An 18626-nucleotide genomic window follows, 5' to 3' on the forward strand; every position below is an offset into this window, starting at 1 on the left:
CTGGGAGGTGGTGCTTGCAGTGAGCTGAGATCTCGCCACTGCACTCCAGCCTGGGCAACAGAGCAAGACTGTATCTCAAAAAAAAAAAAAAATCTATTAGAGCCATTTGATCTATAGTGCAGATTAAGTCTGATGTTTCTTTGTTGATTTTCAGTCTGGATGATCTGTCCAATGCTGAAAGTGGGGTGTTGAAGTCTCCAGCTATTATTGTATTGGGGCCTATCTCTCTCTTTAGCTCTAATAATATTTACTTTATATATCTGGGTGCTCCAGTTGGAGTGCATATATTTTTACAATTGTTATATACTCTTGCCGAATTAACCTCTTTTCATTATATAATGACCTTCTTTGTCTCTTTTTATAGTTTTTGTCTTGAAATCTATTCTATCTGATGTAAGCATAGCTATTCATGATCCTTTTTGGTTTCCACTGGAATGGAATATATTTTTCTATCCCTTTGTTTTAGTCTATGTGTGTCTTTATGGGTGAAGTGTGCTCCTTGTAGGCAACAAATCACCAGGTCTTGTTTTTTGTTTTTTTTTTTAAATCCATTCAGCCACTCTATGTCTTTTGAATGGAGAGTTTAGAGTTTAGTCCATTTAGATTCAATGTTATTATTGATAAGTAAGGACTTACTCTTGCCATTTTGTTATTTGTTTTCTAGTTGTTTTGTGGTCCTCTGTTCCCTCCTTCTTTCGTTCCTGTCTTCCTTTCTGTGAAGGTGATTTTCTCTGGTAGTATTTAAAAATTTCTTGCTTTTTATTTTTTGTGTATCTGTTGTATGTTGTTTTGGGGACTTTTTTTGAGATGGGGGTCTCTCTTGGTCACCCAGGCTGGAGTGCAGTGGTGCGATCTTGGCTCACTGCAACCTCTGCCTTTCAGGCTCAAGTGATCTGCCCATCTCAGCCTCCCAAGTAGTTGGGACCACAGGTGAGTGCCACTATGTCTGGCTAATTTTTTTTTTTGGTAGAGACAAGCACTTTTGTAGAGACAGCACTTTCACTGTGTTTTCCAGGCTGGTTTCAAACTCCTGAGCTCAAGCCAAAGGCCTGCTTTGGCCTCCCAAAGTGCTAGGATTACAAGTGGGAGCCACCACCCCTGGCCCCTGTTGTATGCTTTTTTATTTCAGGTTACCATAAGGCTTGTATTTAATATTTTATAACCCATTATTTATTTTATTATTTTTGGAATATTCACAACATAATCCATTATTTTAAACCAACGAAAACTTACCACTGATTACATAAATAAAGAAGCAAAGAAAAAATTAATAAAAACTCTACATTTTAACTTTGTCCTCATGCTTTTTAATTCTTTGGTGTTTGTGTTTGTGTCATATTGTACTGTCTATGTCTTGAAAAGTTGTTATAGTTATTAGTTTTGACTGGTTCACCTTTTGGTCTTTCCACTCAAGATATGAGCAGTTTACATACCATGATTACAGTGTTATAATATTCTGTTTTTTTTCTGTGTACTTCCAATTACCAGTGAGTTTTACACCTTCAGATTATTTTTCATTGCTCATTAATGTCCTTTTCTTTCAGATTAAAGAATTCCCTTCATCATTTCTTGTAGGACAGGTCTGGTGTTGATGAAATCCCGCAACTTTTGTTTGTCTAGGAAAGTCTTTATTTCTCCTTCATATTTCAAGGATATTTTCACCAGATACACTATTCTAGGATAAAATATTTTTTCCTTCAGCACTTTAAATATGCCATGTTAATCTTCCCTGGCCTGCAAGGTTTCCACTGGAAAGTCTGCTGCCAGACATACTGGAGCTCCATGGTATGTTATTTGTTTATTTTCTGTTGCTGCTTTTAGGATCCTTTCTGTATTCTTGACCTTGGGAGTTTGTTTATTAGATGTTTTGAGGTAATCTTCTTTGGGTTGAATTTGTTTGGTGTTCTATAACCTTCATATACTTGAATATTGATATCTTTCCCTAGGTTTGGGAAGGTCTTTGTTACTATCACTTTGAATAAACTTTCTACCCCATCTATCTCTCTATCTCCTCTTTAAGGCCAATAACTCTTTTTTTTTTTTCTTTTTGAGACAGAGTCTCACTTTGTTGCCCAGGCTGGAGTGCAGTGCTGTGATCTTGGTTCACTGCAGCCTCCACCTCCCAGGTTCAAGCAATTCTCCTGCCTCAGCCTCCAGAGTAGCTGGGATTAAAGGCACCCGCTGCCATGCCCAGCTATTTTTTGTATTTTAGTTGAGGCAGGGTTTCATGACGTTGGCGAGGCTGCTCTTGAACTCCTGACCTCGTGATCTGCCCACCTCGGCCTCCCAAAATGCTGGGATTACAGGCGTGAGCCACCACACCTGGCTGCAGCCAATAACTCTTAAATTTACCCTTTTGAGGCTATTTTCTAGATCTTGTAGGCATGCTTCATTCTTTTTTATTCTTTTTTCTTTTGTCTCTTCTGATTATATTTTCAAATTGCCTGTCTTCAAGCTCACTAATTCTTTCTTCTGCTTGATCAGTTCTACTGGTAAGAGACTCTGATGCACCCTTGTGTATGTATGTCAGTTTCATTTTTCAACTCCATAATTTTTGCTTGATTCTTTTTAGTTATTTCAATCTCTTTGTTAAAGTTATATGATAGGATTCTGAATTCTTTCTCTGTGTTAGCTTTAATTTCTTTGAGTTTCCTCAAAACAGTTTTTTTTTTTTTTTTTTTTTTTAAGACAGAGTCTTGCTTAGTTGCCCAGACTGGAGGGCAGTGGTGTGATCTTGGCTCACTGAATCTCCGCCTCCCAAGTTTAAGCAATTCTCCTGCCTCAGCCTCCCGAATAGCTGGGATTACAAGCGCCCGCCACCACGCCCAGCTATTTTTGTATTTTTAGTAGAGATAGGGTTTCACCATGTTGGCCAAGCTGGTCTTGAACTCCTGAGCTCAAGTGATCTACCCACCTTGGCCTCCCAAAATGTTGGGATTACAGGTGTGAGCCACCGTGCCTGGCCAAAACAGCTATTTTGAATTCTGTTTCAAAGGTCACATATCTCTGTTTCTCTGGGATTGGCCTCTGGTGCCTTATTCATTTGATGAGGTCATGTTTTCCTGGCTGGTCCTGATGCTTGTGGATGTTCATCAGTGTCTGAGTTAAACATTTATTATAGTCTTTGCAGTCCGGGCTGTTTGTATCTGTCCTTCCTGGGAAGGCTTTCCAGGAATTCAAAGGAACTTGGGTGTTGTGATCTAAGTTTTTGGTCACTGCAGCTCTATCTGCATTAGAGGGCATACCAAGCACAGAAATGCTGTGGCTCTTTCACAGTCTGTTGTATGTTTTTTGATTTGAGGTTACCATGAGGTTTGCAGATAATATTTTATCACTCATTAGTTTAAACTGCTGACAACTTAACACTGGTTACTCATAGAGGCACTGCCATGGTGGTCTTGGATAAGATCTGGAAGAATTCTCTGGATTACCAGGCAGAGACTCTTGTTGTCTTCCCTTATTTTCCCCCAGACAAAGTCTGTCTTTCTGTGATCAGCTGCCTGGAGTTGGGGGAGAAGTGACACAAACACCCCTGTGACCACCACCACTGGGACTGTGCAGGGTCAGACGTGAAGCCAGCATAGTACTGGGTCTTGCCCAAGGCCTATGGTAACCACCGCCTGGCTACTACCTATGTTCACTCAAGGCCCTATGGCTCTAAAATCAGCAGGTGGCAAAGCCAGCCAAGCTTATGTCCCTCTCTTTAGGGTGGCAAGTTTCCCCTAGCCTGGGGTGAATCCAGAGATGCCTTCCAGGAGCTGGGGCCTAGTCAGAAACCTTAGGAATCTACCTGGTACTCTATTGCACTGCGGCTGAACTGGCACCCAAGCCACAAGACAAAGTCCTTCCCACTTTTCCCTCCCCTTTCCACAAGCTGAGGAGTCTCTTGCCATGGCCACTTCCACCCCAGGCCTGTGGTGGGTACTGTCTGGCTACTGCTGATGTATACTCAGGCCCAAGGGCTCTTCAGTAAGCTTGTGGTGAATGCTGCCCAGCCTGGGACTCACCCTTCAGGGAAGTGGGCTCCCTTCTGGCCCAGAGCAGGTCCAGGAATGCTATCTAAGAGCCAAAGCCTGGAATCAGGGACCTTAAGAGCCCCCTTGGTATTCTAACCCCACAGTGGCCAAGTCCCCTTTACTCTTTCCACTTCTTTTCTCAAGCAGAAGGAATTTCTCCCCATAGCCACCACAGCTGGAATGTGCTGGGTCACATCTGAAGCCTGCACGTCTCTGAGTCTCATCCAAAGCCCATGATGAGTACTACCTGGCTACTTCTGATTATTCAGGGCCAAAGGGCTCTTTAGTCAGCTGGTGAGGAATCCTGCCAGGACTGGTCTTTCCCTTCAAGGCAGCAGGTTCCCTTATGGCCCAGGGTGTGGCTAGAAATGTCAGCTTGGAGCTATGACCTGGAATGTGGGCCTCAGGACTTTGCCTGGTGCCCTATCCTACTGCAGCTGAGCTGGTATCCAATGCAAGACAAAGTCATCTTTGCTCTTCCCTCTCCTCTTCTCAAGCAGAGGAAAGAAGTCTCTCTCTGAGCTTTGAGCTGCCCTTCCTGGGGTTGGGAGAGGGGTGGTGCAAGCAATCCCTTGGCCATCCCAGCTAGTGTCTCACTAGGTTGTGTGCCCCCCACATTCACTGGCTCTGAGCCAGCACAGCACCAGGAATTACCCAGGAATTGCCATCCTTGTGGCCTATACTGCCTTTCAAGTTTATGTAGAACCTCAGAGCACTTCAGCCCATGGTGGGGAGGCTTACTGGAACTCAGGTTCCCATTGCTGGGATGGATGATTTGCCTCTAGCTAGGGCTGGTCTAAATGATCCCTCCACGGGACCTGGGTGAGTTCTTCCCAGTGTTGCTTTGTGCTATGACTGGGCAGCACTGAGTTCCAATGCAAAGTCTGAAAATCACTGCACTCTTCCTCTCCCAGAAGCACACATTCTCTCTCCATGCCAGGTGGCTGCTGCCGGGGAATGGGGGAGAGACAGCATTTAGCAATTCAAGACTGTCTTACCCTCTTCAGCTACTCTTTCAGTGATACGAAGTTAAAACCAGGTACTGTGATCACTCACCTGATTTTTGGTTCTTATGAAGGTGCTTTTTTGTGTGTGGATAGTTATTCAATTTGGTGTTCCTGCAGGGAGCGGGATTAGTGGAGGCTTCTATTCAGCCATCTTGCTCCACCTCCCCTGGCTATGTCCTTTTAAATATTTATAATCGACATATAATATATTACACTTAAAGTATACAATAAGTTCTAAAATATAACTGTGAAATCATCATCGAACTCTAGATAATTAACATATCCATCAACCCTAAAGTTTCCTCATGTTTAGATGATCTCCTTTCCCTCTAGAAACCACTCATCTACTTTCTGTCATATAGATTATAGTTTATCTTTTCTGGAGTTTTATATAAACAGAATCATATAGTATATGCTCTTTTCTGTCTGACTTCTTTTATTTACCATGATTATTTCATCCATGTTACATGTATCAACAGTTTATTCCTTGTTTGTTGATGATAGTATTTCATTGTATGGATATATACTCCAATGGGTTTATTCATTTGCCTGCTGATGTATGTTGGATTGTTTGTAGTTTTCAGCTATCACAAATAAAACTGCTATAAACATTAATGTCCAAGTCTTTGTATAGACATATGCTTTCATTTTCTCTTGGGCAAATACCTTGGGTGGAGTGGCTGGATCTTATGGCCAGTGTATGTTTAACTTTATAAAGAGCTGTCAAAGTGTTTTCCTTTTTCTTTTTTCTTTTTGAGATGGAGTCTTGCTCTGTTGCCCAGGCTGGAGTGCAGTGGCACAATCTCGGCTCACTGCAACCTCTGCCTCCCAGGTTCAAGCAATTCTCCTGCCTCAGCCTCCCGAGTAGTTGGGGTTACAGATGCCTGCCACCATGCCCAGCTAATTTTTGTATTTTTAGTAGAGACAGGGTTTCACCATGTTGGCCAGGCTGGTCTCAAACTCCTGATCGCAAGTGATCTGCCCACCTTGACCTCCCAAAGTGCTCAGATTACAGGTGTGAGCCACCACGCCCAGCCCCAAATTGTTTATACCATTTTATATGCCCACCAGGATTATATGAGAGTTCCAGTTCTTCTAAATTCTTGCCAACATTTACTATTTTGAATAAATGTTCATTGTAAAAAAATTTTAAGAGGGTTATATAGGGAAAAAAGGGCCGCTATTAATCTGTTAATTGCACTACTGGGAGATAAAGCTATTAAACTGTCATATTTGTGGCTGGGCATGGTAACACATGCTTGTGATCCTAGCACTTTAGGAGGCTGAGGAAGGAGGATCACTTGAGACCAGGAGTTCGAGACCAGCCTGGGCAACACAGCAAGACTCTGTCTCCACAAAAATATTAAAAATTAAAAAAAAGAAAATTGTCATGTTTGCAGACTTCCCAAATTTGCCCTCCTAGGCAAACAGTGCTCTTGTTTTTAAACAAATAGTTGTATATATGATTTTCACCCTCACTATTCAAAACATGTCATAAATGGTAAATCCAAGAAAAATACAGGTATTCCCCCCCAAAGAAAACTGTAAAATCGACTTTTTTCTATCTGTACTGTTTTTTATTGGTTTTTAAATTGGTTTTCCAAGTGAGTAAATCAGAATCTATCTGTAATGGATTTTAAATTTAGTGTTTCTCTGTGATGTACTAAACAAGAGGCAAAAATAGCCCTGTCCCTTGCTAAACTTCTAAGGCATTTTCTAGTACAACTCAACACTAACATTTCAGGCCTTTAGTGCCTTATATGAGTTTTTAAAAGGGGGAAAAGGGAGGGAGCAAGAGTGTCTTAACTCATAAATTTATGCATAACAATTATTCTCATATTTTAGTTATTGAGAGGGCTGGTAGAAAAACTAGGTAAATAATATTAATAATTATAGTGCTTATTAAACACTACAGAACACTTACTATGTGCCAGGCATTGTGGGAGGCTCTCTCTTCTTGTGCATTATCTCATTTCATTAGGTCCATGGAGAGTATTGCATTTTCTTAGTTTAGGCATGGCCTCCACAATAAGGATTATCAAAAGCCTAAAAATATGTAAAAGAAACCTAGAAGTTATTTGTTGTGCTCCTTGGGGAAGCTAGGCAAATCTTTTCAACTGAAAACCATGTTGACTTCCAAGATCTCTGCCTCTCCCCATCCCCATGGTCCACTTCCTCTTCTCACTGTTCCTCTTAGAAAAGACCTGTGGACTCCACCACCACGAAATGGCAGCACCTTATTTATGGTCACTTTAGAGGGTAGGTTTACTTAATGGGTCTGCCTGCCATGTTTAACGTCCTTGGCTGGGCTCAAGGCAGATGCAGTCCAAACTCTCACTAAAATTGCCGAGCCCTTTGTCTTCCAGTGTCTAAAATATTAATGTCAATGGAATCAGGCCAGAGTTTGAATTCTAATCTCTCAGCCTTTGTTTCCCCTGTCCATAAAATGAATGGGGGTAATTCTTTCCTCCTACAGTTTATGTATTCACTAATTCATTCATTCATCCATCCATTCGTTCACTCAGTTTACTGAGTACCTACTATGTGCCAGCCCCTGTTCTAGGGTGGAAACTAAGAGAATGATGTACCTGGAGGGCGCTGGAAGTTCTAAAGCCCTAGCAGTTACTGCTTTTACTATTAGTGGTCGTTTTTTTCTTCCCCCCTACAGATCAACAGAACAAAGAAAATTACCTAAACAGCAAGAACATAGGGAGGAACTTCTTGGCACAGAACTTCCCAAACACTTTTTCCTTGAAGGGATTCTTCAAGAAGCAAGAAAGGTACTCTTTCGCTAGGACCTTCTCTGAGCTGTCCTCAGGATGCTTTTGGGACTATTTTTCTTGCCCAGAGAATCGAGAAACCCTGCAGCGAATTCCCAAGCTGTAGTTATAAACAGAAGTTCTCCTTCTGCTAGGTAGCATTCAAAGATCTTAATCTTCTGGGTTTCCGTTTTCTCGAATGAAAAATGCAGGTCCGAGCCGTTAACTGGCTGGGGCACCATTAGCAAGTCACTTAGCATCTCTGGAGCCAGTTTGCAAAGCGAGGGGGCGGCCTTAAGGTGCCTCCAGCCTGAAGTCCTAGAATGAGCGTCCCGTGTCCCAAGCTGGGGCGCGCACCCCAGATCGGAGGGCGCCGACGTACAGACAGCAAATCCACCCAATCTAGTGCATGCCTTCTTAAACATCACGAGACTCTAAGAAAAGGAAACTGAAAACGGGAAAGTCCCTCTCTCTAACCTGGCTCTGCGTTGCTGGCTTGGAGACGGGTGACGGTCCCCGCGGGCCTTGTCTGATTGGCTGTGCAAGCGTGGAATATAAGTGGAGGCGTCGCGCCCCCGCGGGCATTCCTGAAGCGGACGGCGGGCATTGCTGAAGCGGGCAGCATTCGGGCCAAGATGTCTCGCTCCGTGGCCTTAGCTGTGCTCGCGCTACTCTCTCTTTCTGGCCTGGAGGCTATCCAGCGTGAGTCTCTCCTACCCTCCCGCTCCGCACCCTCTGTGGCCCTCTCTGTGCGCTGTCGCTCCTTGACTTCCCTTCTCCAAGTTACCTTGGTGGCCCGCCGTGGGGCTAGTCCAGGGCTGGGTCTCGGGGAAGCGGTGGGGTGGCCTGGGAGTGGGGAAGGGGGTGCGCACCCGGGATGCGCGCTACTTGCCCCTTTCGGCGAGGAGCAGGGGAGACCTCTGGCCTACGGCGACGGGAGGGTCGGGACAAAGTTTAGGGCGTTGATAAGCGTCAGAGCGCCGAGGTTGGGGGAGGGTTTCTCTTCCGCTCTTTCGCGGGGCCTCTGGCTCCCCGAGCGCAGCTGGAGTGGGGGACGGGTAGGCTCGTCCCAAAGGCGCGGCGCTGAGGGTTGTGAACGCGTGGAGGGGCGCTTGGGGTCTGGGGGAGGCGTCGCCCGGGTAAGCCTGTCTGCTGCAGCTCTGCTTCCCTTGGACTGGAGAGCTGTGGACTTCGTCTAGGCGCCCGCTAAGTTCGCCTGCCCTAGCATCTCCGGGTCTATGTGGGGCCACACCGTGGCGAGGAAGCAGCACGCGACGTTTGTAGAATGCTTGGCTGTGATACAAAGCGGTTTCGAATAATTAACTTATTTGTTCCCATCACGTCACTTTTAAAAAATTATAAGAACTACCCGTTATTGACATCTTTCTGTGTACCAAGGACTTTATGTGCTTTGCGTCATTTAATTTTGAAAATAGTTATCTTCCGCCATAGATAACTACTATGGTTATCTTCTGCCTCTCACAGATGAAGAAACTAAGGCACCGAGATTTTAAGAAACTTAATTACACAGGGGATAAATGGCAGCAATCGAGACTGAAGTCAAGCCTAACCAGGGCCCTTGCGGGAGCGCATGCCTTTTGGCTGTAATTCGTGCAGTTTTTTTAAGAATAACGCCTGCCTTCTGCGTGAGATTCTCCAGAGCAAACTGGGCGGCATGGGCCCTGTGGTCTTTTCGTACAGAGGGCTTCCTCTTTGGCTCTTTGCCTGGTTCTTTCCAAGATGTACTGTGCCTCTTACTTTCGGTTTTGAAAACATGCGGTGGTTGGGCGTGGTAGCTCACGCCTGTAATCCCAGCACTGAGGGAGGCCGAGGCAGGAGGATGGCTTGAGGTCAGTAGTTGAGACCAGCCTGGCCAACATGGTGAAGCCTCGTCTCTACAAAAAATAAAAACAAAAATTAGCCGGGTGTGGTGGCTCCCGCCTGTGGTCCCAGCTGCTCCAGTGGCTGAGGCGGGAGGATCTCTTGAGCCTAGGAGTTTGAGCTATCATGGCGCCAGTGCACTCCAGCGTGGGCAACAGAGCGAGACCCTATCTCTTAAAAAAAAAAAAAAAAAAAAGAGAAAAAAAAAGAAAGAAAGAAGTGAAGGTTTGTCAGTCAGGGAAGTTGTAAAACCATTAATAAAGATAATCCAAGATGGTTACCAAGACTGTTGAGGACACCAAAGATCTTGAGCACTTTCTAAATACACTAAGCAATGCACTAAGCGCTCTCACCTTTTCCCCTGGCAAAACATGATCGAAAGCAGAATGTTTTGCTCATGAGAAAATTGCATTTAATTTGAATACAATTTATTTACAACATAAAGGATAATGTATATATCATCACCATTACTGGTATTTGCTGGTTATGTTAGATGTCATTTTAAAAAATAACAATCTGATATTAAAAAAAAAATCTTATTTTGAAAATTTCCAAAGTAATACGTGCCATGCATAGACCATTTCTGGAAGATACCACAAGTAATGGTGATTGCCTCTGAAGGTCTATTTTCCTCCTCTGACGTGTGTGTGGGTTTTGTTTTTGTTTTACTGTGGGCATAAATTAATTTTTCAGTTAAGTTTTGGAAGCTTAAATAACTCTCCTAAAGTCATAAAGCCAGTAGCTGGTTGAGCCCAAATTCAAACCCAGCCTGTCTGATACTTGTCCTCTTCTTAGAAAAGATTACAGTGATGCTCTCACAAAATCTTGCCGCCTTCCCTCAAACAGAGAGTTCCAGGCAGGATGAATCTGTGCTCTGACTCCTGAGGCATTTAATATGTTCTTATTATTAGAAGCTCAGATGCAAAGAACTCTCTTAGCTTTTAATATTATGAAAAAAATCAGGTCTTCATTAGATTCCCCAGTCCACCTCTTGATGGGGCTAGTAGCCTTTCCTTAATGATAGGGTATTTCTAGAGAGATATATCTGGTCAAGGTGGCCTGGTCCTCCTTCTTCTCCCCACAGCCTCCCAGACATGGAGGAGTAGCTGCCTTTTAGTGATCATGTACCCTGAATATAAGTGTATTTAAAAGAATTTTATACACATATATTTAGTGTCAATCTGTATATTTAGTAGCACTAACACTTCTCTTCATTTTTGATGAAAAAGATAGAGTTTATAATATTTTCTTCCCACTTCCCCATGGATGGTCTAGTCATGCCTCTCATTTTGGAAAGCACTGTTTCTGAAACATTAGGCAATGTATTCCCAACCTGGCTAGTTTACAGCAATCACCTGTGGATGCTAATTAAAACGCAAATCCCACTGTCACATGCATTACTCCATTTGATCATAATGGAAAGTATGTTCTGTCCCATTTGCCATAGTCCTCACCTATCCCTGTTGTATTTTATTGGGTCCAACTCAACTATTTAAGGTATTTGCCAGCTCTTGTATGCATTTAGGTTTTGTTTCTTTGTTTTCTAGCTCATGAAATTAGGTACAAAATCAGAGAAGGATCTGGCATATAAACCGTCAGCAGAAATAGAGGTTTTGTTGTTTGGTAAGAACATACCTGGGGTTGGCTGGGCGCCGTGGCTCGTGCCTGTAATCCCAACACTTTGGGAGACCAAGGCAGGCGGATCACTTGAAGTTGGGAGTTCGAGACCAGCCTGGCCAACATGGTGAAACCCCGTTTCTACTAAAAATACAAAAATTAACCAGGCATGGTGGTGTGTGCCTGTAGTCCCAGGAATCACTTGAACCCAGGAGGCGGAGGTTGCAGTGAGCTGAGATCTCACCACTGCACACTGCACTCCAGCCTGGGCAACGGAATGAGATTCCATCCCAAAAAATAAAAATAAAAAAAATACAGAACATACCTTGGGTTGATCCACTTAGGAACCTCAGGTAATAATAATAACATCTGCCACGTATAGAGCAATTGCTATGTCCCAGGCACTCTACTAGACACTTCATACAGTTTAGAAAATCAGATGGGTGTAGATCAAGGCAGAAGCAGGAACCAAAAAGAAAGGAGTAAACATAAGAAAAAAAATGGAAGGGGTGGAAACAGAGTACAATAACATGAGTAATTTGATGGGGCTATTATGAACTGAGAAATGAACTTTGAAAAGTAGCTTGGGGCCAAATCATGTAGACTCTTGAGTGATGTGTTAAGGAATGCTATGAGTGCTGAGAAGGCATCAGAAGTCTTTGAGAGCCTCCAGAGAAAGGCTCTTAAAAATGCAGCACAATCTCCAGTGACAGAAGATACTGCTAGAAATCTGCTAGAAAAAAACCAAAAAAGGCATGTACAGAGGAATTATGAGAGAAAGATACCAAGTCATGGTTTATTCTTTGAAATGGAGGTGGCCTGTTGGGAAGGTGGAAGCTCATTTGGCCAGAGTGGAAATGGAATTGGGAGAAATCGATGACCAAATGTAAACACTTGGTGCCTGATGTAGCTTGACACCAAGTTAGCCCCAAGTGAAATACCCTGGCAATATTAATGTGTCTTTTCCCCATATTCCTCAGGTACTCCAAAGATTCAGGTTTACACACGTCATCCAGCAGAGAATGGAAAGTCAAATTTCCTGAATTGCTATGTGTCTGGGTTTCATCCATCTGACATTGAAGTTGACTTACTGAAGAATGGAGTGAAAATTGAAAAAGTGGAGCATTCAGACTTGTCTTTCAGCAAGGACTGGTCTTTCTATCTCTTGTACTACACTGAATTCACCCCCACTGAAAAAGATGAGTATGCCTGCCGTGTGAACCATGTGACTTTGTCACAGCCCAAGACAGTTAAGTGGGGTAAGTCTTACATTCTTTTGTAAGCTGCTGAAAGTTGTGTATGAGTAGTCATATCATAAAGCTGCTTTGATATGAAAAAGGTCTATGGCCATGCTACCCTGAATGAGTCCCATCCCATCTGATATAAACAATCTGCATATTGGGATTGTCAGGGAATGTTCTTAAAGATCAGATTAGTGGCACTTGCTGAGATACTGATGCACAGCATGGTTTCTGAACCAGTAGTTTCCCTGCAGTTGAGCAGGGAGCAGCAGCAGCACTTGCACGAGTACATATACACTCTTAACACTTCTTACCTACTGGCTTCCTCTAGCTTTTGTGGCAGCTTCAGGTATATTTAGCACTAACGAACATTTCAAGAAGGTATAGGCCTTTGTTTGTAAGTCCTGCTATCCTAGCATCCTATAATCCTGGACTCCTCTAGTACTTTCTGGCTGGATTGGTATCTGAGGCTAGTAGGAAGGGCTTGTTCCTGCTGGGTAGCTCTAAACAAGGTATTCATGGGTAGGAACAGCAGCCTATTCTGCCAGCCTTATTTCTAACCATTTTAGACATTGTTAGTACGTGGTATTTTAAAAGTAAAACTTAATGTCTTCCTTTTTTTTCTCCACTGTCTTTTCCATAGATCGAGACATGTAAGCAGCATCATGGAGGTAAGTTTTTGACCTTAAGAAAATGTTTTTGTTTCACTGTCCTGAGGACTATTTATAGACAGCTCCAACATGATAACCCTCACTATGTGGAGAACATTGACAGAATAGCATTTTAGCAGGCAAAGAAGAATCCTACAGGGTCACATTCCCTTCTCCTGGGGAGTGGCATGAAGAAGGTGTATGGCCCCAGGTATGGCTATATTACTGACCCTCTACAGAGAGGGCAAAGGAACTGCCAGTATGGTATTGCAGGATAAAGGCAGGTGGCTACCCACATTACCTGCAAGGCTTTGATCTTTCTTCTGCCATTTCTACATTGGACATCTCTGCTGAGAAGAGAAAATGAACCACTCTTTTCTTTTGTATAATAGTTGTTTTATTCTTCAGACAGAAGAGAGGAGTTATACAGTTCTGCAGACATCCCATTCCTGTATGGGGACCGTGTTTGCCTCTTAGAGGCTCCCAGGCCACTAGAAGAGATAACAGATTGTTATAACTTGATATAATGATACTATAATAGATGTAACTATAAGAAGCTCCAGAAGCAAGAGAGAGGGAGGAACTTGGACTTCTCTGCACCTTTAGTTGGAGTCCAAAGGCTTTTCAATGAAATTCTACTGCCCAGGGTACATTGATGCTGAAACCCCATTCAAATCTCCTGTTATATTCTAGAACAGGGAATTGATTTGGGAGAGCATCAGGAAGGTGGATGATCTGCCCAGTCACACTGTTAGTAAATTGTAGAGCCAGGACCTGAACTCTAATATAGTCATGTGTTACTTAATGATGGGGACATGTTCTGAGAAATGCTTATACAAATCTAGGTGTTGTAGCCTACTACACGCATAGGCTACATGGTATAGCCTATTGCTCCTAGACTACAAACCTGTACAGCCTGTTACTGTACTGAATACTGTGGGCAGTTGTAACACAATGGTAAGTATTTGTGTATCTAAACATAGAAAAGTTACAGTAAAAATATACTATTTTAATCTTATGAGACCACTGTCACATATACAGTCCATCATTGACCAAAACATCATATCAGCATTTTTTCTTCTAAGATTTTGGGAGCACCAAAGGGATACACTAACAGGATATACTCTTTGTAATGGGTTTGGAGAACTGTCTGTAGCTACTTCTTTTAAAAAGGTGATCTACACAGTAGAAATTAGACAAGTTTGGTAATGAGATCTGCAATCCAAATAAAATAAATTCATTGCTAACCTTTTTGTTTTCTTTTCAGGTTTGAAGATGCCGCATTTGGATTGGATGAATTCCAAATTCTGCTTGCTTGCTTTTTAATATTGATATGCTTATACACTTACACTTTATGCACAAAATGTAGGGTTATAATAATGTTAACACGGACGTGATCTTCTTTATAATTCTACTTTGAGTGCTGTCCCCATGTTTGATGTATCTGGGCAGGTTGCTCCACAGGTAGCTCTAGGAGGGCTGGCAACTTAGAGGTGGGGAGCAGAGAATTCTCTTATCCAGCATCAACATCTTAGTCAGATCTGAACTTTTCAATCTCTTGCACTCAAAGCTTGATAAGATGGTTATGTGTGCATAAGTTAACTTCCAATTTACATACTCTGCTTAGAATTTGGGGGGAAAATTTAGAAATATAATTGACAGGATTATTGGAAATTTGTTAAAATGAATGAAACATTTTGTCATATAAGATTCATATTTACTTCTTATACATTTGATAAAGTAAGGCATGGTTGTGGTTAATCTGGTTTATTTTTGTTCCACAAGTTAAATAAATCGTAAAACTTGATGTGTTGTCTCTTATATCTCACTCCCACTATTACCCCTTTATTTTCAAACAGGGAAACAGACCTGTTTGAAACAGTCCTGTTTACCAAATTCCACTTGGTAAAAAATGTGAACCTCTTGTGTATAGGGTTTGGCTCACAGTGTAAAGGGCCTCAGTGATCCCCATTTTCCACATTAGGAATCTGATGCTCAAAGAAGTTAAATGGCATAGTTGGGGTGACACAGCTGTCTAGTGAGAGGCCAACCTTCTATATTTTAGTCAGAGTTCTTTCCTGGGGGCCAGGTCATGAGGAGTATGCAGACTCTAAGAGGTAGCAAAAGTATCTGGAGGATTTAATATTTTAGCAAGGAAGAGATCTACAGTCATCCCTTGGTCTCCCTGGGGGATCGGTTTCAGGACCCCTTCTTGGACACCAAAATCTATGGATATTTAAGTCTGTTCTATAAAATGATATAGTATTTGCATATAACCTATGCACATCCTCCTGTATACTTTAAATCATTTCTAGATTACTTATAATACCTAACACAATGTAAATGCTATGCAAATAGTTGTTATTGTTTAAGGAATAATGACAAGAAAAAAAAGTCTGTACATGTTCAGTAAAGACACAACCATCCCTTTTTTTCTGCAATGTGTTTGATCCATGGTTTGCTGACTCCACAAATGTGGAGCCCCTGGATACGGAAGGCCAGCTGTACTTTGAATGACAAATAACAGATTCAACATTTTCAAGGCATAGTTTTATACCTGATGGCCAGCTTTGTTTATTTGACCAAGAATCTGAGTTAGCTAGTTCTAGGTACTGACAGGATAAATAAAACACAACACGCTCCCAATCTTCTCAGTTTAGCGGAGGGACAGATATGCACTCAAATAATTAAAATATATCCTGGTAAGAATATAGCATAGGTATGCGCGAAGAACTCGGCAATCGAAATTTTGTTGTTCAGGCTGGACGCGGTGTCTCATGTCTGTAATCCCAGCACTTTGGGAGGCTACGGTAGGATGATCGCTTGAGCCCAGGAGTCCGAGACCAGCCCGGGCAACATAACGAGACCCTGTCTCAATTCAAAAAATTGAATTAAAAAAAACAAAAAATAATTTTTTTAAAAAAGAAATGTTGTTGTTCAAGGAACAACAACAAAAATCTAGGGAGGTGTTAGAGAAGCCATTTGCCTGAGCTGAGAGTAAGTTGCTAGTGGTTCTCTTGATTGGTGGGTGGGGCCTGGGTTTCCAGGCATAGTAGCCAGGAAGGACAGCCACATGGCAGGTTTGGGTAATTCCAAACAGTGGAGCAAAGGTATCTGGGGGAAGACTTGTAGGAACTCAGCTGAAAAAATTGGAGGATGATACTCTGAAAGAAAAACAAAGTTTTAAAATTTCTACTCTTACACTTAACACAGAATGCTTCTGTGACCAGATATGTACGGGTTTTCCTCCATACTCTGTCAGAAGAAAAACTTTAGACAGATTAAATTTAACAGAGTTTAACTGAGCAAAAATGATTCTCAAACCAGGCAGCTGCCAGAGCCAGAATAGGTTCAAAATGACTCTGGGGGTGCCACATGGTTGGATAACATCTAGGGACAGAAAAAGGAAAGTGATGTGCAGAAAATGGAAGTCAGGGGCAGAAATAGCCAGATTGGTTGCAGTTCAGCATTTGCCTCATTTAAACAGGGTTTGAAGAGTTGGCCACCTGTGATTGGCTGAGACTCTGTGGTATAAGAGTAAGTTACAGTCTGTTTACACATCCAGTTAGGTTACAGTTCACTATGCAGAGAGAAATCTTTAGCCTGAACTTACATAGGGAGGCAGCTTTATTTATTTATTTAATTTTTTTTTGAGACAAGGTCTCACTCTGTCACCTGGGCTGGAGTTCAGTGGTATGATCATGGCTTACTGCAGCCTCGACTTCCTGGCCTCAAGCAATCCTCCCGCCTCAGGCTCCAGAGTAGCTGGGACTACAGGCATATGTCACCATGCCTGGCTAATTTTGTTTTTTAATTTTTAGTAGAGATGAACTCCTGGCCTTGCAGAATTCTTTCACCTCAGCCTCCCAAAATGCTGGGATTATTACAGGTGTGAGCCACTGCGCCCAGCCAAGGCAATTTTAGGCTTAAACCTTTTTTTGAGACGGTTTCTCTCTTGTTGTCTAGGCTGGAGTGCAGTTGCACCATCTTGGCTCACTGCAACCTCCACTTCCAGGGTTCAAGTGATTCTCGTTCCTCAGCCTCCCGAGTAACTGGGATTACAGGCATGTGCCACCACACCTGGCTAATTTTGTGTTTTTAGTAGAGATGGTGTTTCACCATGTTGTCCAGGCTGGTCTCAAACTCCTGGCCTCAAGTGATCCTCTGGCCTCAGCTTCCCAGAGTACTGAGATTACAGGCATGAGCCACTGTGCCCTGCCTAGACTAAACTTAATTTAACAACACCAAACAATCTCCAGCAGACACCAACTGGGTATCCTATAATTCAATTAGATTTTGATGGGATCTACCTGGAGATGGTGTCAGATCCCACTGGTTAAGGGTTCAGTCCCACAAGACTGCCCTCCACTTCAGATGCCAATCACACATTGTAGGTTGTTACCTCTACTTCTGACTGACCAGCTGGAAACCAGGACTCCCATGACTCCCTCCTTGACTTTGGTTAATTTGCTAGGACAGTTCATATTTACCAATCTATTATAAAAGATTAAAGGCTACAGACGAATAGCTAGATGAAAAGATGAATAGGGCTATATGTAGGGGGTTGTGGTGGTGACAGTCCATGCCCTCTCCAGGTGTATGCCACCCTCCCAGCACCTCCACACATTCAGCAAACAGGAAGCTCATCGTTCAAGAGTTTTTATAGAGCTTGATCTCCAGCTCCTCTTCACCTTCCCAGAGATGGATGGGTGGGGGTGGAAGTTCCAACACACTAATCTTCTCATCACTTGGTCTTTCTGGTGACTAGCACCATCCTGAGGCTATCTAGGGGCCAAAACCTATAATAAGTATAACCTCATTAGCACATACTCAAGGGTTACCAAAGAGGCTTATTATTAATAACAAAAGACACTCCTATCACTCAAAATTCAAAGGCTTTTAGGAACTTCTGACAGGAACTGGGGACAAAGACCAAATGTGTTTCATATTACACCACACTTACCTAGGCCATTCATTAACTCTTCACCTGGCTGCAAACTAAAGTTACATGTAGAGTTTGTAAGAACAAAACAAACACAAACACACACACACAAACACACACACACACACAAAACAACAAGCCAGGCACGGTGGCTCATGCCTGTAATCTCAACACTTTGGAAAGTCAAGGTGAGCAGATCACGAGGTCAGGAGTTCAAGACCAGCCTGGCTAACATGGTGAAAACCTGTCTCAAGTAAGAATACAAAAACTAGCCGGGCACGGTGGCACGCGCCTGTAATCCCAGCTACTCAGGAGGCTGAGGCAAGAGAATCGCTTGAACCTCGGAGGCAGAGGTTGCAGTGAGCCGAGATCGTGCCATTGCACTCCAGCCTGGGTGACAGAGACTCCGTCTCAAAAACAGCAACAACAACAACAACAACAACACCTCACCAGCTTCCCAGACTCCCATCCAGGCCAATTAAATCATAATCTCTCGATATGGAGCCCAGGTAT

The 18626-nt window shown here is 42.9% G+C and overlaps 2 protein-coding genes across 7 annotated transcripts in view; one reads left to right on the top strand and one right to left on the bottom strand.

The window, feature by feature from the left end:
* PATL2 (PAT1 homolog 2) overlaps positions 1-8088 on the bottom strand; it is a 45531-nt gene extending 37443 nt beyond the window's left edge. For all 4 annotated transcript variants that reach the window (XM_054532745.2, XM_054532748.2, XM_054532746.2 and 1 more), the window contains exons 1-2: positions 7715-8088; positions 6948-7069 (exon numbers count right to left, since the gene is read on the bottom strand). The gene's annotated coding sequence lies outside the window, so the exon portion shown is untranslated. The remainder of the gene's footprint in view (positions 1-6947; positions 7070-7714) is intronic.
* Positions 8084-14978, top strand: B2M (beta-2-microglobulin). Of its 3 annotated transcripts, XM_024232791.3 has the most exons (4): positions 8084-8484; positions 12261-12539; positions 13165-13192; positions 14439-14978. In XM_024232791.3, the coding sequence occupies exons 1-3, from the start codon at positions 8418-8420 to the stop codon at positions 13176-13178; spliced, it is 360 nt and encodes a 119-aa protein (XP_024088559.1). In that variant the 5' UTR covers positions 8084-8417; the 3' UTR covers positions 13179-13192; positions 14439-14978. The 3 variants fall into 3 exon arrangements, with proteins under 3 accessions (XP_024088559.1, XP_063572712.1, XP_009248064.1); XM_063716642.1 differs by having other exon boundaries at positions 8333-8484; positions 13165-14978; XM_009249789.4 differs by having other exon boundaries at positions 8333-8484; positions 12261-14978.
* The last annotated feature ends 3648 nt before the right edge of the window (positions 14979-18626 follow it).

The sequence above is a fragment of the Pongo abelii genome, chromosome 16 (assembly GCF_028885655.2).
Source record: "Pongo abelii isolate AG06213 chromosome 16, NHGRI_mPonAbe1-v2.0_pri, whole genome shotgun sequence".
Classification (NCBI taxonomy): Eukaryota; Metazoa; Chordata; class Mammalia; order Primates; family Hominidae; genus Pongo; species Pongo abelii.

Coding starts and splice junctions, on each gene's coding strand:
- B2M (XM_009249789.4), top strand. CDS start 8,418: ATGTCTCGCTCCGTGGCCTTAGCTGTGCTCGCGCTACTCTCTCTTTCT. Junction 8,485..12,260: donor TGGCCTGGAGGCTATCCAGC/GTGAGTCTCTCC, acceptor CATATTCCTCAG/GTACTCCAAAGATTCAGGTT.